This window comes from Amblyomma americanum, chromosome 9 (genome assembly GCF_052857255.1).
Source record: "Amblyomma americanum isolate KBUSLIRL-KWMA chromosome 9, ASM5285725v1, whole genome shotgun sequence".
Lineage (NCBI taxonomy): Eukaryota > Metazoa > Arthropoda > Arachnida > Ixodida > Ixodidae > Amblyomma > Amblyomma americanum.
The window spans coordinates 60228843-60254643 of NC_135505.1; the positions used below are offsets into that span (position 1 = coordinate 60228843).

Sequence of the window (25801 nt, forward strand, 5' to 3'; positions counted from 1 at the left end):
CATGTGGCTTGCTTTCGGCATCGAAGGGACCGCCAAGAAGATAGTCTGCAAGGTCAAGCACCCTGCAGACGACAAAAGAAGTCTGCACATTTTGTCGGACTTTTCTCATCTGGTTAAATGTGTACGTAATTCTGTTGTGTCCAAAGGCTTTCACACACCTGAAAGATACGTTAGAATGGATGTGGTAAGAGAAGCCTGGAAATGTGACAACAGGGATATTGTAAGGCTAAAAGCAATGCCACATGTAACTAGCGCAGTCATTGAGCCGAATGGATTCGAGAAAATGAAGGTCAACTTTGCTTTTTCACTATTTAGCGACGAAGTACTGAGAGGGCTCTATGCGTACCAAGATGACATTGAACGGGTGTGCGGTGCTGGCTCGAGTGCAGCAACAGCATCATTTGTAAGGCGGATGTCTAAGCTGATAGCAGCTATGACATTCAGGTGCAGTCGTGGTGCTATGCGTATTGGTTCAAAAAGTCGCACCGAGGTGAACGATTTCTTAGCCTACATAGACGCCTGGGAAGCACAATTAGGGAAAGTAGGCTTTCTTACGCAAGGCACAGCTGAAGGGCTTCGTGTTACGCTGACAAGCACAATGTCCCTTCTTGATTACCTCACAGAAGAGCTTGACTACAAGTACCTAATGACCTCTCGTTTGAGTCAGGATCGCCTAGAAAATTTATTCTGTATCCTTAGGCAAATGTCAGGCAATAATGATCACCCTACAGTGTCACAGTTTTTGATGTCAGTGAATTGCTTGTCATTTTGTAGCTTAGCGAAGGCCCCGCCAAATGGAAATGTGTCGCCCTCATTGATGAAGAGCCATCTCTCGGCAACCAGTGAAAAGCCAGGAAGCATTCAAGGAAAGCTTGATCAGCTGATGGATATTGGGTGCTTGAACGAAGTTCATGAGGTGCTTGCATCTTGCGATCTACTTGCTGATCATGATGCTACTGTAGCAATAAGGAGTGACTCGCGGATTTCCTACTATGTCGCAGGATATGTTGCTCGGAAAGTGCTCAGCAAAACAAAGTGCCATGACTGCTCTAGAGCACTGCTCCTTCCAGCTGGCTCTCAACTTCCAAAGGAAGCTTGCCTGACACAAGAGGTTGATAATGGAGGCTTGCTATATCCATCTCAGGAGCTTCAGAAATTGATTGTGAAGCTAGAGGATTCGTTCACACATTGTTTCAGTGTCAATAGGCTAAATGCCAACAGTGTGATGGATTTGATTTCCTCTTTGGCGAGGAACTGGCTAAGTACAGTTTGCTGCGACAAACACAGCACAGAAGTAACAAATCATGTTGTGAAGTTTTATGCACTAACAAGGCTACATTTTCTAGTACAAGCACAGAACAAGGCTAGAGAGGGAAAGAGGCAAAGAACGCAGCACCTTAAGCTGAGGCATGTTACCTGAGGGTGTGTTGTCCCTTGCATGGTGCGTTAATTTTTTGTGTTCTGTTTTAGGCTGCATCACTTGTTTGCCCTTACTGGCTGGCTTTGCCCAAATACTAGTCCATCCCTGCAATAAAATTTTGTGGTGTACTGCAAGGGCCGTTGCTTTTTATGGCTTGAGAAAAACACTGGCTCACAGCCGAGAGAAATCCAGCGCTTTTTTCGGCAACAACTTGTTGCGTTTTTTCACGGGTAAAAATAGCTAAAAAATAGCTAAAGAAAATTTTTGGCGAGAGCCTCGTACCCGTCGGCTTTACTCGCGCGTCTAGTACGTTTGCATGTAATGCTATGCTTGTTAAATTCCTGTTTAGAATAACTGGCCACGTCGGCCGATTAGCATTTATGTTCCAGTGGTGGGAAAGCGTCACATAGTCAACACATGCTCCTCGACGCTAAAACAACGCAACACTACCTTGCTCATGGAGCACGCGAGCAGAGGTAGCGAGCCACCGGCGCGATCTGAGTCGACAGCAGCGCCGCCGCTGCAAGCATGATACCTTGCTACACTCCGCGCCGGCCGATGCTCTCACCTCCCCTTCTAGCCACCGTATCTCTGCATATGCTGCACTGCACCAGTCGATGGCGCCGGTTTTCGATGATCTACGGGCCTGTCTTTCCCTTGCCCGTGGTGCTCGGGGGAGATTTTAACGCCAAGCACGTTACGTGGGGCCCTGATCCCTGTGATGCAGGAGGGGGGGGGGGGAGGGGGGGGGGGGCGAGCTCCTTCGATTTGCCGTGGGATCGGAGCTTCTCGTGCTCAACGATTCGGCGTCTCCCCCCTACTTATTCCACTGCGTATGTCGACAGCTGGATCGACGTCACCCTTGCGACCCCGTCTTTGGTGCTGATGGGGTAGCGATGGAGGGTGGCGGAGACGATCAGTCTGTCGGTGGTGGTGGTGGTGAAAAGCATTTATTAGGCTATATGTACAGAGGGTTGCTCGGGGAGAGGCCCCTAGTGGGCATCGCCCCTTACAATAGAAGGCGGAGTCCCTAGGTCTGTTCGATTTACCTTGCACTGCATGAACTAGTTCCAGGCAGTTCAGAGAAAGTGCTGCACTCATGCAGCGCCAGTTCAGCCGTGCAGGCATAGCGCGACACTAGCGCCAAACTAAAACGAATGCCAAAGTGCAGGCCTTCTGCTAGTCTTGGCGCTTCGCCTCGCCATTCCCCCTGTTCCCTGCCTGCGCTTGAGCTGACGAGGTGTCTGTAGTGTGCAAGCGTGCTAATTTGTTGCGGAGAGCTATGGATTGCGCAGCATCAACTGTAGCCATCGTTCAAACAGCTGTCGAACTGATGGACTCCGACAGTGAAGACGAAGAGTTCTATGATGTCGCAATTCTAGCCCTGAAGCTAACTAGGTTACGACGCAACAGAATTCCAAAGTACTATGAAGAAGCTGTAAGTCGTTATTTTGATTTTGAATTTAAAAAGCTTTTCCGCCTATCGCGTGAGACGTTTAACAGACTTGCCGCATGGTACATGGCGTCACCGTTTTTCCCGAACGCGACAAGAGGGCGTCCAAGAGTTAGTGCCGAAAAGACATGCTTGGTGGTTTTGTGCTACTTGGGTGGACAGTGCAGCATGTACTCCCTGGCCGACCGCTTCGACCTTGCCGTGTCGACCATACACAGTTGTGTCGAGCGAATCTTGGACTTCCTAAACAGCGTGAGCGCGGAAGTGATTGCCTGGCCAGATAGACTGGAGCAGGAACGCAGCAAGGCCAGCTTCCTGGCAAAAAGCGCCGGCAAGGGGCCTAAAAAGACCATAGGCTGTATTGATGGCTGCCACATCGAAATCAACAAGCCGACGGAGTCTCCACACTCCTACTACAATTGTAAGAAATGGCCGTCCATTGTCCTACAAGCTATTGCCGATGATAGGAACAAATTTCTAGACATATTCATTGGCTTCCCTGGCTCGGCGCACGATGCAAGAATTCTGCGTGAAAGCACAATTTTTGAAGAGGCCCTGACCAAGTGCAGTAATGGCTATCTTCTTGGAGATTCAGCTTACCCTCTTCTTCCGTGGCTTTTGACACCATACCGGGATAACGAGCAAACTTTCCCGTCGTGGAAAAAGAAATACAACAAAGTGCACTCGCAACAAAGAGTTGCAGTTGAAAATGCTTTTGGATTGTTGAAGCAGCGCTTCAGGCGGCTATATCTTGTCGATGCTGCCAGCATAAAGCGGTGCGTCCTAATTGTCATGGGTGCGTGTGTTCTACACAATCTGTGCAATGAAGAGAGAGACTTTGATGAACTGCAGCACCTGCCTCAGCAAGAAGAAGTTGGCAATGATGAGGACACTGGCACCTTCATTGACCGTCATGTGGCAGGTTTCAGCGAGAGCCTGCGAAAAGATATTGCACAGAAGCAGTGCTGACGTGAAAATTTTTGAGTGCTCACATTAAGCACTTTTTGTTGAAGTGTTTAATTAAACAGCACATCTGTTTTTGATACCTCCAGAGCTTATACAGTGCTGTCACATCACTTGAGTGAATTTTTCTTTTACGACTATTCCAACTATTCTCAGCATTAGTCCCTGTGCCTATGCTTGATATGGACAGCTACATCACATGTGGAAGGAGCTAAGTTCTCAATGAAATCGCAATCATGCAATTAGCCAGCAATGCAATGAACGAAGTGCAAGAACATGCACTAGCTATAAGGCAGAAACCTGCATGGATTAACTTGAAGTCTGTTACAAGTCATATTGATTATGATTGTGCCTTTATTAAGTGCATGTTCAATGTGTTCAGAGGCTTGAGCACTGCTGTAAACAACTGCGCTATCATAAGCATGCTGGCTGTAACCATGTGATCTTGGTGGCTTGTGAGATAGTAATACGAAATTCAGTGTTTTCAAAGCTTTATTCCGCCTGCGTTGACTTTCCTTCAACTGCAACCACAAGCCGCTCCAGCAGAGCCATCTTTTTGTTGAACCGTTCAGCCCTGCCTGTCCTTCTTGGCCTCCTGAAGAACATTCAGGAGGCTGTCGATAGAGGTGTCCTTGCGACGCCTCTTGTGGTGTGGGGTCTCCTGGCGCTCTTGTGAGGGTTCTTCCTCCTGGCAGCTGGCTTCTGTGTCAGAAGGTGTGCTGAAACAATCACTTAATGTTGAAAGCACTGTTTTCTGAAATTTGTCAACATTTAAACTCGAGCAGTCTTACCTTGAATTTTCACCCTGCAATACCTTTCCAGGGGCTACGAGAAATGGCGGTGTGATATGGTGCTCGCATTCCAGCACTTCACCTAGCTCCCCAAAAGAAATGTTGGGAAGCTTTATGAATGGCAGATCAAGTAAATGCACAGTAGCGTGATATGCACATGGGATAATGCAGCATAAACGTTTCGAGAAGTAGATGCCTTCAATTGGGCAACTGCAAGTCCACTTGTCAGAACGTTGGCAATTGGCAAGACCCCTTGTTCCATTTGCTATGGTTTAGATCTAAAAAAAAAAGTACTTACTCTTCGTGGTTGCAAAAAACTCTGGAATGGCCAGATGAGTTATTTTTTGTTTTAGCTCTTTTAGAAGCCCTTTCTAGGCTTTTCTATTTATTTTCTGCCTGTATGGCGCTAATGCTGCATTGAAATTCCCCATTCACTGCCTCGGTAACGGCTTGCCACAGTGCCCTCTTCGTCCTACAGAGACAGGGATCATGAAAATGTGATCAATTTTCATTTAAAGAAAAAACTGCTCTGTGTCAAGGGCTCTCAAAATGTCTGTAGACGTACAGGGCACGTCAAAAGTTCCGAGGCAACAGGGTCTGCTTTTGAGCAGTATAGTAAGGCATTTGCAACACCCCTGCAGCTCAAAGTATTTGTAGAGGATAGAAGTATTGTTCCAACATTTCATAACCTTGACGGCTTTATCGGCATCTTGACTGCCAGGATATACCGGCGAAAAGCAGACCGTGTGCATACAAAGACCACTGAGGGCATTTAGGGGCTCCTGCACACGTTTGATGGCCTCTAGTAAGGACTCGCAAGCGGCATAAAAAATTGTCTTGCTCGACACAGTTTCTCACATGATCGAACCCAAACACCACTGTTTGCTTACAAGAAATAAAGCTTACCGGAAGCCACCTTTTTTCCCCAGAAGTTCTTTTTTTTCTTTGTATTGACTTATTAGGAACCGTGTCCTCCTCTCAGGCCACAGTTCGCAGGATCCACCGTATGTCATTCCCGGCACTTCCTCTGCGAAACCCTGCTGACCAGCAGAATCTGCCCGCTGAGCGTGTGCCGCACCAGATTCTGCTGGCAGCGATGAGGTGCTGGTATGCGGCTCGTCATCCGCGAAAACAACAGTCATAACTGTCCCGTCTGCGTGAAGAGTACAAAATTGCTCAGTGCAACATCGCAATCTAGTCTGTGCGCTCCACCAAAAAAATACTGGATGTACATTTGATTTTTTTGTTTTGGTCAAATGCAGTACATCCCGCCAACGTAAACACGAATGACGCTGAATTGTTTAGATGCATGTCTAAATGATTACAAATGTGGGATCAATAAAAACTCACAAAGACGCTTAATTGTTTAGATGCATGTCTAAAGACTTACAAATTTGGGATCAATAACAGTAGAAAACGTGACCTCTAAACAACTCGTACATGCACGGACCGCCTTTGTCTACTCGGGATTATCGTGCGCCAAATAGTTTGGGGAAGCGGCTAAGATGACATAATCGCAGCTAAGAACACAATCAGCACGCTCAGTTAAGCGCATATGCGCAGCGAAATATTTCTTGCGGGTTTGGCGTTCCGAACGAAATGCCTCATGCAACCACGTGTTGCATGCAATGATCTACGTCCAAACGGCCAAAACATACCTGAATTCTCGTAGGCATAGCCATTCTCCTGGCGAAGCCGACTCCCATCTTCATTGACGATCGGCATCAATCTAGTCAACACGCCGCTGATCGCGACACATATGCTCCCATCGTCTGCTGCCATGGCTCCGCAAATAACTCGGTACTACTGGCACCAGCTCTCAACGCAGTGCAGGATCTGCCTGAACTAGGCCTGCACGATGCCTGCACATGTTTAAAACGAACGCCTCAGTTCAGAGGGCGCCACGCTGCAATGCCAAAACGAATGGCCGAGTGCGGCACCACATGAACTAGTTCCAGTAGTGCAGGTAAATCGAACAGACCACCTCATTCCGGGACCCCGTTGGTCCTGACCGCTGCGCAGGTCCGTCGAACCAGGGCCTGTTGGGCCGATAGTTCCTTGCAGCTGAGCAGAGCCGCCTCCCAGTCCTCTCGGGTAGGGGAAGGGGGGATGGGGGCAGAGGATTTTGCCTGCATGCCGAAACCGTGTGAAAGGTGTCTGCCACCTCCTCACAGAATGAGCAGCGACTCAAAAGAAGAGTCAAAATGCTTGAGAACCGCCGGGCACAGCAGGGTGTTTGTAAAGAGCCTAAGGAGAGTTCGCCAGCTTTACCCAGTCCCTTCATAGGAACTGGGTAGCGCCGGTGTTCGGCACGATAGTGCTCTGTGATATCTTTAAAAGAAAGAAGAGGGATTTGATCCGGGTTAAGGTCCTCCCAAAGAACGCCTGGTGCCCGGTAAGTGAGTGCGCGGGCTGCCTCATGGGCGGCTTCGTTACCTGGCATGCCTTGGTGGCCGAGGACCCATATGATTGAGCGGTGAGTTGGATCGCAGTCGCGAGTACTGTGATGAAGAATTTGGTGAGCAAGTGGAGTGACCGAACCGAACTCAAAGTTACAACAGGCTCCGCGAGAGTCTGTGAGGATGAATTTAGAGTCGGGATGGGAGGCTGCGAGGGCGATCGCTACCTCCTCCTCATGAGTTGAGCTGGGCGCCCTGAGCGAGAGGCCGTCCACCTGCCTTCCCTCGTGTACGACTGCAGCCGTGTACCATTCCCCCCTGGAGTGGTGGTAGGGGCCTGCAATGTCGACGTAGAAGACGTGTTTCTTTGAGCCATAGTGGCGGTGCAGGGCATCCGCCCGCGCCTGGCGCCGGCCATTATGGTCCTCCTTGTTCATCTTAGTCGGAAGGGGTCGAACGTAGAGGGCACGTCTCCATAGTTCGGGCACTCGAACCCGTTCCATTGTATGATGGTCATGTTTGATGTGTAACCGGTCCAAGAGGCGGCGACCGGACACGGTCTGAGCGAGACGCGTGTATTGGTTAACGAGATGCGCCTCGCGAAGTTCCCTATAGGTGTTCACCATCCCCAACGCGAGCAGTCGCGCGTTGGAAGTGGAGATCGGGAGGTCGAGGGCTCTCTTGAAAATTTTGCGGAGGACAACCTTCAATCTTCGTCATGTTTCCGTAAGCGGAGGTAAGAAGTCGAGTACAGTACTCGACTAGTTATGAAGGCATGGGCGAGCCGCACCGCATCCTTACTTCGCAACCCTCCTCGCTTGTTGGAAACGCGGCGAACCATTCGGCCCACCTGGTCGCCGACTCTGCGGAGTTTGGCAAGGGTCGTGTCTACCTTGCGATGCTGATTAATGAAGAGACCGAGTATTCGCAGCTCCTGCGCTTCACAGATGGGGCCGCTGGCGAGAGAGAGCTGAACGGAGATTTTGCATTTCTGAGAATGTCGAATGTGCACAAATTCAGACTTGGACGGGGAGCACTGGAGGCCGCAGTACGTAGCATAGTGGTCTACTGTGTGCGCCGCTGCTTGCAGGCATTCCTCCATCTCTCCTATGTTTCCCGTAGTAGGCCAGATGGTGATGTCATCGGCGTACAGTGCATGCTGAACACCGCCGACACCCGCCAGCTGCGCTGGGAGGTGCATCATGGCAATATTAAAGAGAAGCGGGAACAACACAGCGCCTTGTGGTGTGCCCCACGTTCCCATCTGAAACGGGCTGTACTCGGTCTCTTGTATGCGTATATAGGCCAAGCGGTCTGTTAAGAAATGTTTGATGTAGTTGAATGTACGAGGACCGCAGTTGGTCTCGCTAAGATGTTTTAATATGACGCTGTGTTTAACGTTATCAAACGCACCCTTCAGATCGAGTGCTAGGACTATCTTGTCATTGTGTGGGTGTTCTATGGGTTCGAGAACCTCGCGATGAAGTTGTAAAAATATGTCTTGTGCGGACTTATGAGGTCGGAAGCCGAACATGGTGTCGGCGAAGGTGTTCTTGTTCTCGAGATATTCCAAGAGGCGGTCACGGACCATCGTTTCCATAAGTTCCCCTACGAAGTGTCCCCGGTCCAAATGGTGTTGATATATTCAAGTAGGATTCGTATGCCCGATCGGGGAGGTTTGCCAACAGTTTGACTGTGACCTTATCCCTCCCGGGCGCCGCCCCCCTGCGCATTTTGGCAAGAGCCGCGCGAAGGTCGCGAAGCTGGAAAAGCTGATCCAGTTCCGGATTATTGTTGCCTGCATACGAATAATCCTGCCCGCGCGGATCTTGATCCTGACTGAGGTATTTTGAGCGTAAGACATTCGCTAGCTGCTCTGTGTTTCCTTGGAAATTGTGTATTGCGCGAGTGAGGTGTTTTTGGGTTTCCGAGCGTGTTTGTGTGGGGTATATGAGACTCCTAAAGAGCCGCCAAGTGTTGCGGCTTGACATCTGTCTTGCTGCGCTGTTGCATCTATCTACCCAGTTATTGTCAGCGAGCTGGGCAGCATACTCGGCAGCTTGCTTGGTGAGGTCAGAGATGCGAGCGCGGAGCTTACAATTGTGTTTTTGCCGCCGCCATCGTTTAGTGAGGCTGCGGCGAGCTTCCCAGAGGTGTATCAGGTGGTTATCCACGTCAGATGCACGTTCCGTAAGCTGGATCTGCTTTTCGGGAGAACGGAGTGTTTGCATGGGTCCGTGTGCCCAAGTTGAGTAGTCTTGGTCCAAGAGAGAAGTTACTGGGAGGGCCTGGCGGAAAGCATTCTAGTCGGGAAGTTTGGCTGTTGCAAGGGGGCGATGTAAGGGTCGAGTGTAAATTGCAGTGTTCAGTATGCAGTGGTCGCTTTCAAGGGTGTCCTCAGTGTTGATCCACTCTGCGTGTCGGATGTGTTTCGTGAGGGTAAGGTCGGGGCAGGTGTCCCGAGTGACGGAGTTCCCTACACGTGTCAGGTGAGCAGGGTCGGTTAGAAGAGTGATGCCCAGCGTAGATATAAGTTCCGCCAACTTACGACCACGCGGCTCTTCCTTGCGATAGCCCCACATTGGACAGGGGGCGTTAAAATCTCCCACTATTATGAGGGGGTCGCGACCCGCGATCCTTAGCGCTGCGCTAAAGATGTTAGAAAAGCTGATATTTTTGAGTTTCGGGGGGCAGTAGATATTAAGGATGTGTGCGGGACTATCTGTTCGCCGTAGAGGGAGGACAGAGACCATCATGTACGAATATTCCAGATTTAGGTCGAGATTAACCTCCTGCGCTGTGTAGGCGTTATGGACTAGGACACAGGTGAACGGGTCTCGTTGGAAAGTACTATAGCCCGAGAGCTTGACCGCATCCCCGGTTTCTTGCAACGCAAGGACTGCGGCGGGGTGTTCAAGGTTGTCAATGTACGTCCTTAAGTTGGCGCGTTTGGTCCTGTCTTTGAAACCCCGGCAGTTCCACTGTACAAGGGAAAGAGCTTGTTGTCTTTGCGGGGGGCGGCACCCTCTAGGGGGTTGGTTGGGAGGGGACGCAGCCATGCCGATTTGAAGAGAGACTGCCTTGGAGAACCGGAACATGTTCCGCCACCTGCAGCGGAAGCGGTTCCGGCTCCTCCGAGAGTTCGGTTAGATCAATAGGTCGATTGAATTTTGACGAGCGGTTCGCGTCTTTGAGGGGTCCCATTCGGCGGAGAAGCCGAGGGTTTGACTCTAACCATGTCTTAATGTTTGCTGTCACGGCGGCCGTAACTGTTGCCGTGACTGCCTTGAGCAGGTTGTCTTGGATTTGGCCAAAATTGGACATCTGAGTCGTTAATTGGGCGAGGGCATTTTCGAGGGCGGTGAAAAGCACGTCAGAGCTAGAGAGTGTCAGATCCGCCGGCACTTCTTGCATCGGTTCCGGAGCTACCTGGGCAGTGGGCGGGGACGACCGAGCCATTTCTAGCGCGTGAATTTTGGCGTGGAGTTGAGCATTCTGTGCCCGGAGGGTCTCGAGCTCGCGGCGGAGGTCCGCGACATCAGAGTTAATGGAGGGAGGAGGAGGAAGATTTGGTGGAGGAGAAGGTAGGGGAGTATGGGGAGGCGGAGGAGGCCCGTCTCGGCTGCCTACCTTGCCCTTACAAAAATGCATGTTGACTTTGTGTTGAAATTCCAGCAACCCGTGTCAACACACACTGTTGAAATTGTGTTGAAAAGGTGGAGAGTTTTGGGTGATTCAGTGTTGACAGCATGTTGAGCACATGTTGAAAATTGGCACATGAGTTTTTGTTGAGCATGTGTTAAATAATTCAACACTAACTGCTGTTGATTTTCTGTTGAAGTGATGTTGAAAAGCTAAAAGTTGATTATCTGTTGAATTTCGACCAATAAACAACAAAAAATGTGTACGATCATAAGTTAGCCAGCAGCTAACTTGGCACGTGGCGGCCAGCCAAAGAATGAGGCGCGATGAGCAACGGCAGAGATATGATTTAATGGCAGTCAGGCATGAGCACCATGCCACTGCCAGCCTCGTCGTCTTTGTAACACTATCTGGGGCCATGAACGATCGTCCCGGATCATTGAAGAGTACAAAATGGTGATGAGCTTGAGGGGTGAAAGTAGTGCCACAATGAATAAGCTGGGTGAATGATTCCTGGTCCAGAAAACTTCCAAGCCGCAGTACAGTGCATACTGTACAGCGATCACTACCACCTCGTGCCTTTCTAGCTATCGGCAGCCAGGACCTACAGTCAGAGCTGGTGGCAGGCAGGTACACCTCCCCAATGCAATGCTTCATCTCCTACTATGCACCATAGAAATCAACTTGTCCTTCTAAATTTACTACCACCTGGCATATAAGCACAACCTTGCCTGACTCATCCCCATTTCCATGAGTTTTGTACAGCTTAAAGCTGTAGTATGTACGTCATGTTAATTTAGCTGCGTCATATCACAATTCACCTCCAGACAGGCTAGTGCACTTTCTAGGTGATGAAGCCAGTGTGTACCTTGGATAAAGTGGGCATGCATTAGTAATTTTTTCGTGCACAGCTGGTTTGAACTATTTTGGATGAAGCAACCATTTTACTTTATCACACTCATTCAACTCGCAAATTTTTCAAGAAGTGATATTTCAGATATCTGCTTAGCTTAGAGACGAGTAGTTCTGTCAGCTGTAGATTATGAGCATATTCTGCGCGTTGTTACTGACCAACAACAAATATAGTTGGATATTCATTTTTTAACAGAAGGCAGGAAATAATAGTTGAACTCATTTCAGTTTATTATTTTAGTTCCCGTGCAAGGAGTGCTGCCAGGCTGTTTTTTAAATACGCAACATTGACTCCAGGAAAATGGTCACACGTGTACCCTGCAAAGATATAAAACAAATCACAGTTACAGTGTGCTACATATCAACTGAAACACAAAGTCAATATTATTTGTGTGCACTGCCCTTGATCACCTCGTCATACTGGTATGGTATATAGGGTTTACCATCCCAGAACAACACAAGGCTATAAGGGGCGCCGCAGTGGAAGGCTCCAGATTTGGACCACATGGCGTTCTGTGCACTTAAATATGGCCGCCGAGTGCATAACCACTGAGCCACTGCACTGGGGCATGCATGAAATTACATGTGCCGTCAAGAATGAGTCAATATGCCTGTCACTGCTTGCATGATATCAACTGAAACTATTGCCACAACTAGCTGCCTCAACTCGGTGAACATTACCATACTATGCTTACTTTCTCCTTGTACATGAAACAGAAGAGAGTATACTAAAGCATCGGGTTACACACAGAATGTGCACTTCAATACTGTCCGTCTTGAACAGTTTCAGCAATATTAATTGTTCAGGAAAAGTCAAAGAAAATTCGACATCCACAACCACTGAGAAACAGTAACTGCAAAAAAATAAACTACAATGTTGGGCAGGCTGGATTATACTAAGATAAAAGCTAAGTACACAAAAGCAGCAAAAGCAATTAAACTGCACAAGCAGATAAAACTACCTTCCTAAAGAACCACTGCCATGCTACTTGTGCATTAATTACAGTTGTGTATAGAACATTCAATTTTATAGCTCTGATTTCCATGGCACTCCACAAAGAAAGCATGTCAGCACAGATGTTTTACTCTGCTTCAAACAAAACAGTCTGCTAAAGAGTCCTATTATTCATACAGTAGCCTGTTTTGGCCTGTGGTAACCTTCATAGTGGTAAGGCAGATCTCGCATACCTCACCCAACTGAATGTGCCCATGCTTGCTTCAGCTATTTGCACCAGAAATGAGTCATGAGGACCGAGCTTACAGAACGCTAAATTTCATGAACGCACAGTTTATCTTGTGCCTCCTTAGCAAGTATTAAAGTGCAGTAACCGACGAGTAATTCGGAGTTCGATGAGGCACTGTCAGTTACCCCATAGAAGCGCATACATATTCGCGACGGATATTTTGGACTTTCAAAGTCCGAAAGTTTGATTTTTCAGACTAATTTCAGTCGCCTGCGGGCCAAAACCGGCCATCTTATTGGCTTTTTGCTGGCGCAAAAGGCACCATCTTGGATTGAGGTGGATTTACTCTGCAGTTGGATTGGCTTGAAATACTTTTGGTACCTCTTTTTTGCCAGTAGAGGTCCCTGCGATCTCTGACACTTCGAGGTGGCAGTCGGATAGTCATCGCCGTCAACTTGCTTTTGTTGCCAAAATTGTCGGGGGGCAGTTATCGCTTGTCTCATACGTTAAAAAGTAAAAACTGGTTGTTGGGGGAAGGAAGTGGTGCAATATCTGTCTCACACCTCGGTGGACACCTGAACCGTGCATTAAGAGAAGGGATAAAGAAGGGACTAAGAGAACAATGAGGTGCCATAGTGGAGGGCTCCGGAGTAATTTCGACTACCTGGGGATCTTTAACGTGCACTGACATCGCACAGCACAGGGGCGCCTGTGCATTTCGCCTCCATTGAAATGCGGCCGCTGCGGTCGAATACGAACCCAAGGAATCCGGATTAGTAGCTGAGCTTCTTAACCACTGAGCCACCACAGCGGGTCTCATACAGTCATTCGCCGTTTCGTCAATTGGATTTCTCCGACCGTGTTGACCGAGTGACGCTCCGTCTTCACGAAGTTACATTCATTCGCCATTTTGTGATTGCTTTGAACGAAAAGTGCCTTGTCTTTGAGTGTGTTTGACAAGCGGTGTGGTGCACACTTGGGTTGTGGATAACATGGCCCCGCCAGGTTCATCAAGGAAGCGCGGGAAGTATTAAGCTAAACGCCGTGACCTTGCTGTCTAGCATAGACAGTGAAAGCACAACTTTGGCACATATCGTCGGCAGCAAGAGAAATTTTCCGCTTAACTTCTCTTTCGCTGCGAAACACTGCCACCGAGTCGCACTCATGACGCCAAAACAAAGCAGGGAAATAGTCCAAACTGGGGTGCAGTACATGAAAGAGTGCCCGACACTAGGCTCAACAACACTGGCTGAAGAAAACGTGGTCAATGGCGGGGGGAAGAATAAACAGACTATGAATGTGGATTCCGCTACACGTTTCGTTGGCCCCTCGTCGACTTGACAAGCGTTGACGACAATGAGAATGGCAGACTACACGTGGAAGGCCGCCATTGCGCACTGCTGTGAAGCTGATCCCCCCAAAAGAAAAAATTAGCAGGTAACTCGCACCCTCACTTATTAAAGGCGTTTTTTCAAATTTCAGTGCAGGTTATACACGAGCAAATGCGGCACGTGCCAGCGCTTTCTCATGGTGCAGCGTCTGTTTTTAAGGTATGCATTGGGTGACTGATAAAATATGTCAGCCTATTTGCCCACACACTTCTGCCAGCCACGCAAACATCCCCACTCATGTGGTCCCTCCACCTTCGCACGACTGCACATGCCAGGTTTGGTGTTTTCAGCATACCATGTGGGCTAAGATATCTGCCAGCACACATTTCTGGTAGAAATAATATAATAAACATTGAGAAATGTGAGCACAAAGCAGTTTGCGGTCTGTGGACCTTGTAGTCTTCAACTATGGAAAAGTTTATGTAGACATAGAAAAGGGGGGTGCCAAGTGCCATAATATGGCACAAAAGCACAGTGCTGTCGCCATGGGCGCAACCAATGCACACACACTTGCAAGTGCTGTCGTGCTGTGGAATGTTATGTTAATCTGGTGCTAGAAAAATTAGCCTTCTAGGCTGAAGCCATGACAGTACAGCCCATAAAAGAAGTGCACCAAATTTCTGAGCAGCGAGGCAGTGGAGTGTTGGAAGGAACTGCTCTGAAGTCTTGCAAGCAGCCGGGTCTCTCTCATAACTTAAAACTCAAACTTAACTACATGGCCTATACTTTTCCTTCTTCAATGCTTTGCTATATTTTGGCCCTTAATTTTTAAGCAATCAAGCAGAGAAGAGATGGAACACTCACCTATCACAGCAGACAGCCGAACAGGGTCTAGGGCCTCCTTCACAGGAAGGCCCTTTTGCACATTATTTTTCATCCCATAGAGGGACTTTCCCCTCATCTCCTCCTCCGTAAACACATTCTGAAGGAGCGCCCTGGCGAATTTCCCAGGGCTGCTCTGACACTGCCGCTCCAACATTTGAAGAATGGTGCGGTCAACAAGTACACCACTCCCAATGTCAACCTGCAAACAGCACAGCAATCAAAGATAAAGGCAAGCAAGCGAATTCAGCTGTCTCAATGGAAATGCTAGATTGCCCGTTATCCTCTGTGCAGCTGGGATGTCAGCAGTTTAATGCGAGGAAATTACTTAACTGTACTGCAACTGCAAAAATTTTTCGAAAGAGATCCTGCATTAATGGGTTCAATGCGAATTGTAGTGCTGTAATAGCCTAGCGACTAGATGAAGTGCCTGCAAGGAAAGCATGGGCTCTTTCACGTTACCTGAGCATATTTCACTATATGACCATCTACTTCAGGGGTCCTCAAATTGGATCTATGGTACACCGAGGTATGATGGAGGGTTTTTGGGGTTTCCTGAGCATCTATTTACATGCATGCCTCTACAATAACCTTTTCAATTGCCAATTTTCTTAGGACTGATCACACTGCAACTGTTTAGTGCACAGCCAGTCATAACTGAATTTGGTCATTTCTTCGATACGTGTTTCATAACCTGTTCGTGCTCAGCACTTCGCGGCAAAGATTTGAGGAATTTATGGTTGTAAACGGCTCAGTTGGTATACTAAGGCACCAATGCGTGTCTGATTTAGCATTTCGTCTCCATGCCTTGAGGAACCAACAAGGATGATTACACGTGGCTGGCTAAGTGAAAAACATGCATGTGCTGCCGATCACCCGCAGTGCCCTCTTTCTGGCGATTCTCCTTTTCACTGTCCGGTGGGGCGACGGTCTGCAGACATTCAGATATACATTTTAGGACATGCCTCTAATGTGCTCCTGCATGAATTCAAGAAGCCGTGATAACTTCTCTATCGAATGCCAGAGAAAATTTCAAATGCAGAAGAGTACCTCACTTGTATCATATTTTAGCTCACAAACCTTTGCACATGGCACAACAGGCTGATCTGGCTCCTTTTTGGACTCCAGCATTCTCTCCAGCCGTTTCACCATTTTGGCTGGCACTGCAATGGACAGGGAAAGAAAATTGTTAGCATTCTATTAAAACAGAAAGAATGTGAGCACACCACTCGAAGCCCAGGCAGCAACCCACAAGTAAGTAGTCTATTTTCCAGTTGTAAACAAAACACACCTATAAACATCTACCATTATAAAAAAGTATGGAATTAGTTAAAAGGGCCCTGAAATGAATTCGATGAGCTTATTCTAGTGCAACATATCTGCAGAGGCGGTCTTTGTAAGTATTCAATTCATATTTGAAAGCTGTGCATGAACCCTATAATTTGAAATAATTTTTAAATCTCTGCTCGCAGTACCTCGCAATCGATTAAGGAGACACCTCATCGTGCGTCCCCCACCCCAATGACATCAGTGGGCAGAGGCGGTGAGGCGTGTCTCCGTAACCGGTTGCAAGCTACTGCGAGCAGAGATTTTTTAAAAATTATTTCCAAATGATAGGGTCCATGCAGAGCTTCCAAATATGACTGGAATGCCCACAAAGACCACCTCTACAAATCTGGTCCACTAGAATGAGCCCATCAAAATGATATCAGGGGCCCTTTAAAACAAAAACACCGGTTTCTGGGCATGTTAAGGGTAGCCAATGCCTGTTTCGCAGAGCAGGCTTCGTACATTTTCCTTTCCAAAATACACAAATATTCAAGAGGCATTCCTATCGCTGGCCTATATTTTAAATTTACATGAATAAAAATACTGCCACAAGGTTTCGTTTCGTCCTTCAAAAAGCGCAAGGGGCCTAGCAACTAAGCTGTAGCAGCCGCATAGATTCTAGGAAAGTTTACTATCATTAGTAGTGAATATTGCTCGGCAAAGTGTGGAACCAAAGGTTTATAGCTACTTAGAATAAAGCTGGAATTCAACCTAGTTCATGTACAAAATGATGAGCCATCTCAGTGGAGTGTACTGTATCAAGGCTCTCTCAAAGATTTTCCAGAAACTGGGTGTTAGGTTGAACACTATCTGTCATCTATACAACTGGCTGACAAACACATTTTTTAAAAATGAAGAAACATCTCCAAGTGCAAAGCCTATCCACAAGCTATCAACTGAAGAACTTTTTGCAAACATTTTCACACAGTTCATATGATGGGCCTTGCTTTAGTCCATGAGATGCCCTAGAGTATATTGCGCATAAATAAAATCTCAAATTGCAAGATATGTCCGAGATGTCACTCTGCTTAAAAACAAACACAGACGTCTTACATTAAAAATTAATATTGCATTGTTAACCAGCCTGATTAAAACACTCATATCTGAAATGAACACCAAGAAAAAGATTGTTATGACTTGTGCTTACCAGCAAAGAGAAGGAAAAGGAAAGACATAGAAGGTTAATCAGAACAAACCATTTTGCTGTGCTGCACTGTGAGAAAGGAGTGTTGGGGCAATGGTGAAGCAGAAAAAGAAGCAAGAGGAAAATGAAATCAGTAAACAATGTCAGCACAGACATAAGTTTGAAAACTCAAGCAGGCAAATATTTTCGTTAAGCAATAGATATGGCAATACTAATAATGCCCAACGGTGCGTGCTTATAAAGAGACCATCTTGATCTGAAAGTGTTGACAGTTAAAGGCAAAGAATAAACAGTGCTGTAGAAGAGTAAACATTACACCCGCTGAGCACGAACACAGTACAAATGATGCTTCGGGCATAGAACAGTTGTATCTGTGAAGTGGTGATCAAGAACCAGCAGACTGCACACAGTTATGCTAAATATTCAGACATGTATGACGTAATGCCTCCAAGCACAAAACGCACGCATCTTAATGATTTATTGCAAGAACAGGTTTCATGCCAAAACTAAAATTTCAAGTGCAAGGAATGTGAAGCCATCCCAGAATTCTCACCAGCTATTTTCTCGGCTGCTTCCAGCTGCCTCTTCAAACTTTGATTTTCATTTTTCAGGCAGGAAATCTCATCCTGCTGCTCCTTAAGCTGCTGTGCAGCTGATCTACAGCATGGGTGTTCCTGAAGAAGTGGCATGACAATTATTGAAATGTAAAATATTTTAAAAATTGAAGCATATCCTTGTGCAGTTTCAACCACTTCTGGCTGTAGTATACATGCCAGATGTCTTCAGTATTAAAAAAAAAGGTTTGGTTTTCGTAATGATTGCAGTAGTTTACTGCATGACCACTTAAAACTGAATAGCACTCACTTCAGCTGTTCTAATGTCCACATGATATGCGCTACTAGCAAGGGCTACCCATTTCTACCATAATGAAACATCCAGCACTGAAAAGTATGAGTATTTCAGATTGCATTTCATTACTGAGGTAGAAAAACTGAATCCACAAGAAAAAAACAACCACTATCAAGGACACAGGCGAATATGAACAATCTGCTTACGTGTGCACTTGTCACAAATAAACAAGCACCATGTGCAAAAAAACTACCTTTATAGTTTAGAAGCCACTTTACTGCTGTTGCATATTCTCATCAAGTACCACATGCATTAAATGAAGAACACTAACTTCAACCAAGACACCAATGGATTAACATAATGCACCATCCGTTCATAATATGAACAGCCACAAGTAATTAGCGCTTCAGTTTTGCCCCTGATTTGGTTTGAGAAGAAAAGAGGAGCACACACTGTGCAATTTGTAGGCAAAGGCATGCTTTGGCAGTGGGAAACCTAAAGTTCAGCCATGTTTGTGCACACATATGGAACCACCCCTTGACTTCACCAAAACAAAGGGCAAATATACCAACCAAAATGTAAGGACTATTTCAGCCATTTGACTGGCACTCTTAGAGGCTGTGACCCCTGGCAGCACCCATTACCAGTTAATAGAATGGCAGCAAATAACTTGCAAGTCCATGCTTAGTAACAGTTTTCTTGTTGATTATTAAGCAATTCAGTCATATGTAATGTGAAACTAAAAAAGAAGAAATTGATTTGGTTTACTTTGGAGGTACTGCGTACCCAGCCCTTATTTTTCTATCAAATGGGAGTTTAAGGATGAAGCGAAAACCTGCTAGTGGTTTTATGCCATTATACAATACAACTGCCATCTACTCTGCCAGGGTGGCTCGGTAGTTATGGTTCTCGGCTCCTAACCCTAAAGACTAGATATACCGTATGACCTCTCCCACTGCGATTCTACGCTGTTTGTCACCAGTGGCTCAGAGTGGCATTTACAAATGCCTATTCGGACCTCATCACAATGGCAGACTCTCCTGCACGTGAGAACTACGGGTTTGATGAGCGGATCGGGCACCTACTTAGCGACTGCCTACGGTTTGAGTGTGAGTGCACCCTCCCGACCACTTGGACCCTTGTCCTCCACCCCCATAAGCAAGGTTTGTAGTGCACTGCACCTAACATTAATATAAGAGGAAAGCAGTGAAGGCGGTTTTGAAATTTTTAAAGCTCTCACAGTTGAGTTTCTGGCTATAAACTATGCATCTACTACAGTCAGATACAGCTCAAGAAAGAAGTGGCAAAATGCCCCAAAGGAGGACCTTCATCCATTGGCATCAACCGATCTTTATGCCATTATGGTTAATCCATGGCTAATTGCAGTCAATCAACCTCTAGCTCTCAATCCCCAGCAGCCGCAGAGCAACTAACCAAGGCGGCACTCTAAACAACAATGCAGTGGAGAATCCTAACAATCGCTTGATCCAGACAGGCTGCCATTGGAAACTAAACCTGGCAACATGTAACGCAAAAACCTTAAGAGTGAGGCTAGCCTGGCAGTGTTAGAAGAATTTCCAGGTATTGGATGTCTAGGGTTTAGTGATGTTAGGAGGGCAGATGAAGCATATAAAATGTTAACGGGTGACACCGTACTATGTTGCTGATTAATGTCAAGGCGAGAGCTAGATGTGACATCCCTGGAAACAAAAAGGAATTCTGCAGCCTTAATGAGATGTTGGCAACTATTGTAATTGAGCTTAACGAGAAGGTTGTACCGCCATCAGCATGCTTAACATGAACGCTCGGCAGCATGGCTTGGGCTGGCTTGGACTGATGTCAGCGCTGCGACGCGTCACAATTTTGGTATGACTGTCAGGTCATGAATGACGCCACATGGAGGGCGGCCAGTGGCAGGTTTGTATAGAGGAACAACATGTATACGACTGTCTGAAGTGGCAGTGCTCGACTTGCTGTACTATAAGGACGCTTGATGACATCACCCTTTTCACTTGCTATCTGTGATTTTCGATACCACCTGCGAGTACACATACAACCCATAAGCTTTTAGTGGAAAAGCACTGTTTTGCTCACTAACATCAACCAGGAATTTTGTGATCATTGGATCTTGTGCAGTTTCCTAGCAATAGCGATGATACGTTAGGTAAGTTAAAAAGAAATCAAGATAACATCCACCACTGGGAGTCGAACCCGCGGCAAGGTGAACTGATCAGATTTGCAGGCCGCTGCGCGAGAGCTTTAGGCTATCACCGCAGCCAAACGCCTCGTGTTAAACTGCAGAACACAGTTATGCCATGAATTGCACATCTGCAGTGCAAATAGGCTTATAGGGGTTTAACATCCCAAAGCAACTCAGGCTATGAGAGACGCCGTAGTGAAGGGCTCCGGAAATTTTGACCACCTGGGGTTCTTTAACGTGCACTGACATCGCACAGTACACGGGCCTTTAGAATTTCGCCTCCACCGAAATTTGACCGCCGCGGTCGAGATCGAACCCGCGTCTTTCAGGCCGGCAGCCGAGCGCCATAACCACTAAGCCACCGCAGCGGCTGTTGCAGTGCAAACAGATCAGACAAGCTTAAGAGGAGTGTAATATTGTCCCCAGATGTGTCGACGGCCCAGCAAAGCAAAATCATGACCTCTACTCAGTTTTACTGCGTTAAAGAGACTATGGGACTATGCAATGAATAATAAGTCACCTGTAAATGTTTTCAATGCTTAGAAATGATGCTAAGAAGCATTCACACCAAGTATGAGTCTTCGAAACTGAACCGGCAATTTATTATAAATTTTTAAAAACCGTGTTTTTTTAAATTTGTGGGCTGATTGGTGTCCTCGTAGTGACAGATTTTTAAACATATCGTGAAAAAAGACGTCACTGTACCCATGACGTCGCCAGGCCACCACACGCTCTCATTCGCTGGAGCCACGGCAGCCACGACGTCACAGGCACACTTCCGGTAGCCGTGAAAATCGTCTGCTCGTGCCACCGCACGACTCTCTCGGGCAAGCGCGAGCCAGGGCATTGCCTTCGCGCATATGGTTTCAATTTTCCTCTGCCGCCTCCTTCTGTATGGAGTTCCGGAGCCACTCGCAGTGGCTCGCCGAGTCGCTACTGCCGTCACTGGCGTTCAGTCGGTATGGCGTGAACGCATAGGGCTCGATGCCCATCGCGGCCGTAAGAGCGAGCAGTCGTGCCTTGAGGTTCCGGTCTATTACTGCTAACTACAACAGACAACAAGCAAAGAAACCCGACGCGCGCCGCAATCACGCCGCCGACGCTGCTGCTGGGGTGCTAGGAGCGACAACCGGAAGTTGCAAAAGGAACGTCAGCGGATGACGTATTCATGGGCGGGGCCCAGTCCCAGAGCTGTTTTCTTTATTTTTGTCTGGTGCCCCGCGTGTACGAGTTGAGGGGGGAGTGGAGGAGCGTAATTTTAAATCGTCTATATCCTGTGTTATTGATGCTAGCTTAAAAATTCTTCCATAGGGGTGACGAGTGATGAAATGCCTATCTCTCGTCTGCTTTATGTAATCTCAATTAATATATTGCATAGTCCCTTGAAAACCCTACAAATTTTATTGCCATATGCCCTGAAATTATTTATTTTCCTGCTGTCTTGCAGGCTAGAAAATGGCAGGCTTTGCACATTGCTAGGCTAGGGGAATCACACCCTTTACAGAAAATTGATTTCTTGGGGAAAGGAAATGGCCCAGTGTCTGTCTCACATATCAGCAGACACCTGAACAGGACACCTGAACCCTGCCATAAGGGAAAGGATAAAGGAGGGACTAAAAGAAGAAAGGAAGAAACAGGTACCGTAGTGGAGCCTTTAGTCCATTGCAGGTTTTTGTTCAATAATATGATACTTATACAAGTGGTAATGCTAGGGATGAGGTCCATCATATTTTGCACTTTCTACATGCTGAATGGAAAGAATGGTACCCAAATATTAAGGAACCGCGCTGAGTGCGAAAAGGAAACTGCGGATAACCTAGAACATCGCGGAAACGACACTGCAGATTTGGAGACTCCAGACGAGACGTCATTGATGAGTGTTGCCCTGTACAGCAGTCTGTGTTGAAAGGGACACAGGACGAGCGCTCGTCCTGTGTCCCTCTCTTGTCCTTGTTTGTCTCATGCTAAGGCAACCTGGAAATCATGAATCACCAACTGGCCTAAAACTCCACTTTATAAAAGCTTAGTTTGAATCGCATCGACGAGTCTTTCTAGCTCAAGACATGTACGTGCAGTTCCTATGCCCCGACACTAGATCTCCAGAGCAGCATGGACTATGCAGGAAGCTGCCCTGCAAAGAACCCTTCGATGCACACTTTGAGGCCAAACTCGAAAGGCATGCAAGACATCGCACACCATGTTGCTTTGCTGAGATAAGCAAACCGCAACATTTTTCGGGTGCACATGAGACTGCAGCCACGACCAAAAAGTGGCAAAACAAGCCTGTCAAGTGGGTGCTCTTCCCCCGCCGGTCAGACACAGGAGAAAGACAAGTCGACCAGTCAAATCGAGCTGAACTCTGGCTGTGGTTAGCTGCCGTAAACATACTGAGATATTATCTCAGCAACAGTGGCCAACGCTCAATGGAACTGGCGTCAGTCCAAGCCATGCTGTCAAGCATTCGTGTTAAGTGTGCCGACAGCAGTGCAGTCAATGAACTTATGGTCGTGAACACAGAAACCTATGGCAGATAGCTACAAACCCTAGTTGTGGCAATGTGCGATGGCTACTTTTCACAATGTGGCAAAAAGGGTTCTGCTGCCTTGCCTGCTTCTGGCAAACGGAGAAACGCACCTCCCTTTCTACGGTTTTTTAAAGCAATCGCCGTGCATCACCACAAGTAGAGTTCGAGGCTGCTCGGCACGCACTTCAGTGCTCATGCTCATAAATTTCATGACTGCACAGGTTTACACAGCTATACCTAGACATTATGAGATGTCTGAAAGATTCTAAGGAGACATTGTTAACTATGCCTGGAACCCGACAGGGTCAGTTTAAGCGAAGCAGGAGAGGCCTTTGTTTTGCAGTGGACGTAGCATAGTTAGTCTGATGATAATTTGATCAATGCACACCCCCACACACAAAAGCCCTACCATCAGCAGCAAAATGCAGCATTGTAGATCATGCTATTACAAATGATTAGCAACTCATCGTCGTAGCAGCAAGCGCAGGGGCACCTATGCGTCAGCTAGGTTTGGGCTGCTAAGCACATGCAACGAACTACCATCTGCGCCAATGAAATAATTGGCAACAGACCTTAACAAAGTCCTGAGCAGTTCGTTACTTTATAGCCCTTGCATGCAGTTGTGTGACCGTTCTTGTGGTCTCTACTTTTTCTCAGGCGTGTACAAACAGTCCAGGCCTGGATGTCCTCTAAAGTATTTGGTTTCCCGCCTTTCCGTCTTTTGCGGCAAAAATTTATATGTCACACTATTTAAACACCACACAGAGAAAATAAGCGATGGCCTAGGCAGTAAAGGGTTTACATATGCAACTTCTGCGTGCAGGTTGCGAATGCACGCGGAACACATTTTTGTTTCCTTGCTCGTCAAGAGGCACAGGAACAAAGTTATTAGTAAACCTGATACAGTAAATTGCCCCGCATTAAAAGCATGTTACAATAACAGCATCTGTGGTGAAATGCCCACAGTTATCCTTGATATTGCGTTCGCCACCGCGCACGCACAAATATTCAAACGGCCCCCCTTGAACTGAAATCGCTTTGAAATGAACGACAGTGCAAAGAACACATCTAACAGCATCATTGATACGCACATTGCACGTGGCCATCCCGACTGACGGTTGGCTGTCCTCCCTCCGCCTGTCCACGCATTCTGGCGCTTCCGCGGCAAGTTTCGCCCTTTTTTTTTTTCTAGTGAGGCTTGTTTACCTGACAGAAACAATGCAAATGAACTCCACTACCTGAAAAGGCGTAAAATTGACTAAACACGCAAAAGAAATACAAGTACTCACCTAGGTACAGCAATTCAGCTTTCGCCGGCTGCTCGCCCTCCTTCCAGAAAACGCTTACAACTGAGCCTTTCAATTTTTTTATGGCGCCTTCTTCAGTTAAAAGTCGGATGCCGATGGCAGGGTCCGCGAGGGATTTAATAGGATAAACATCCCACTTAGATTCCTCCACCCATTTTATCAAAATGTGGCTCATTTTCACGGACTGAGTAGAAACACGAGGCCTTCCTGTAGCACCTGCTGAACCGACTGGACCGCAAACAGGGCCTGGTGGCTTGGCTTGGATGGTTGGAATTACAGGTGCGGTATTTGGCTGCACTCATGCCTTTTGCCGCTTGGGAAGGGCACCTACGGTTGGCGTGGCGCTACAGTCAACCTGTTGGGTAAGATTGCATTTGCCATTACTTTACTTCAAGCACCCTTCATTACTCGATTTCAAAATAATAAGACAGGAAAAATGCACCGGTAGGCAGTGAGAGGAGAGTAATCATTTATCCTAGCACATGCACTTCAAACCGCGTTTGAAAATTGCATACGCGAATGCCAGTAGCGCCGTCATAAATAGCAGATGATGACAACATCTGAGCGCCCATGCGAGCGCCCTTCCTTTTTTACTGGTAGAAGCGACCGACGATCCTTTGAAAGCTTCTTGGAAAGCACGGGTGACCATAACACGGAAGATATATATAGCTTCCTGTCCCATATAATCTCCAGTTAACCTGGTACTGTGCCTCCTGCCACCATGCCTCCGAAAAGGCAGTACAGTAAATACTTATGGGACTCGTCGGCCGAGGTTCCGCATCGTTCAGAGTGCAGGTTCAAGCAGCGGGAGTTACTTGGCACGCCATCAGCTTCTCGAGCTGATAGTGACTCGGATGAATCGGGTGATGAAAGCTCCTATGCAAGTAATGAAGAACAGAACACAGCCGGCGTTACAGATTCCAGCTCTGGTGCCTGTGCTGGGGAGACTGCGCACAGCCATTCACGTTCTTGTGAATCTTCTGAAGGCGCTTTTCCCGAAGATGTCTCATCGGACGAAGTTGACGACATCTCGTCCGAAGAAAGCAAACCTGAACCGCATGAACCCGAAAGTCACGAGGCCTCACCGGATGAGCGGACTGGTGAATTGGTAACAGCCCTTGCCATTTGTTTCTGCATGTGTGGTGAACTGCTGAATTAAGGGAACACGCGATCGCGTGGCCTCCGAGTTTCGCGAAGCGCTGCCGCGAAAGCTGGCGAGAAAAGACTTCATGATAAGAAGCATGCGCCGTTAGTATGCTTGGTTGCTTTTTCCGGGCATGCACCTGGTGCTGCTTTCGTCGTCAGTCGGTTGTAGAGTTTCACGAAGTGTGGAGGCCACGCAGTCGTGTGTATTCTTCAGCCGCCATGGTGGCTCAATGGTTGTGACGCTCGGCTCCTGACCCGAAATACGCGAGTTAGATCCCTGCCGCGGTGGTCGAATTTCGATGGAGGCGAAGTTCTAGAGGCCCAT

The 25801-nt window shown here is 47.4% G+C and overlaps 2 protein-coding genes across 5 annotated transcripts in view; one reads left to right on the plus strand and one right to left on the minus strand.

Annotated features, from left to right (window-relative positions):
* The window catches only part of LOC144104540 (ufm1-specific protease 1-like), a 109325-nt gene that overhangs the window by 35086 nt on the left and 48438 nt on the right, over positions 1-25801 (plus strand). The window lies entirely within an intron of this gene.
* Positions 13644-16327, minus strand: LOC144104541 (uncharacterized). Its single transcript, XM_077637628.1, has 2 exons — positions 16058-16327; positions 13644-15179 (listed from the first exon to the last, which is right to left on the minus strand). The coding sequence occupies exons 1-2, from the start codon at positions 16127-16129 to the stop codon at positions 14892-14894; spliced, it is 360 nt and encodes a 119-aa protein (XP_077493754.1). The 5' UTR covers positions 16130-16327; the 3' UTR covers positions 13644-14891.

Bases quoted from the DNA above. Each gene is read 5' to 3' on its own strand.
- LOC144104541 (XM_077637628.1), bottom strand. From the start codon at position 16,129: ATGGTGAAACGGCTGGAGAGAATGCTGGAGTCCAAAAAGGAGCCAGAT. The intron at 15,180-16,057 runs GTTTGTGAGCTA...TGCTGTTTGCAG, and splicing joins CTGTTGTGCCATGTGCAAAG to GTTGACATTGGGAGTGGTGT.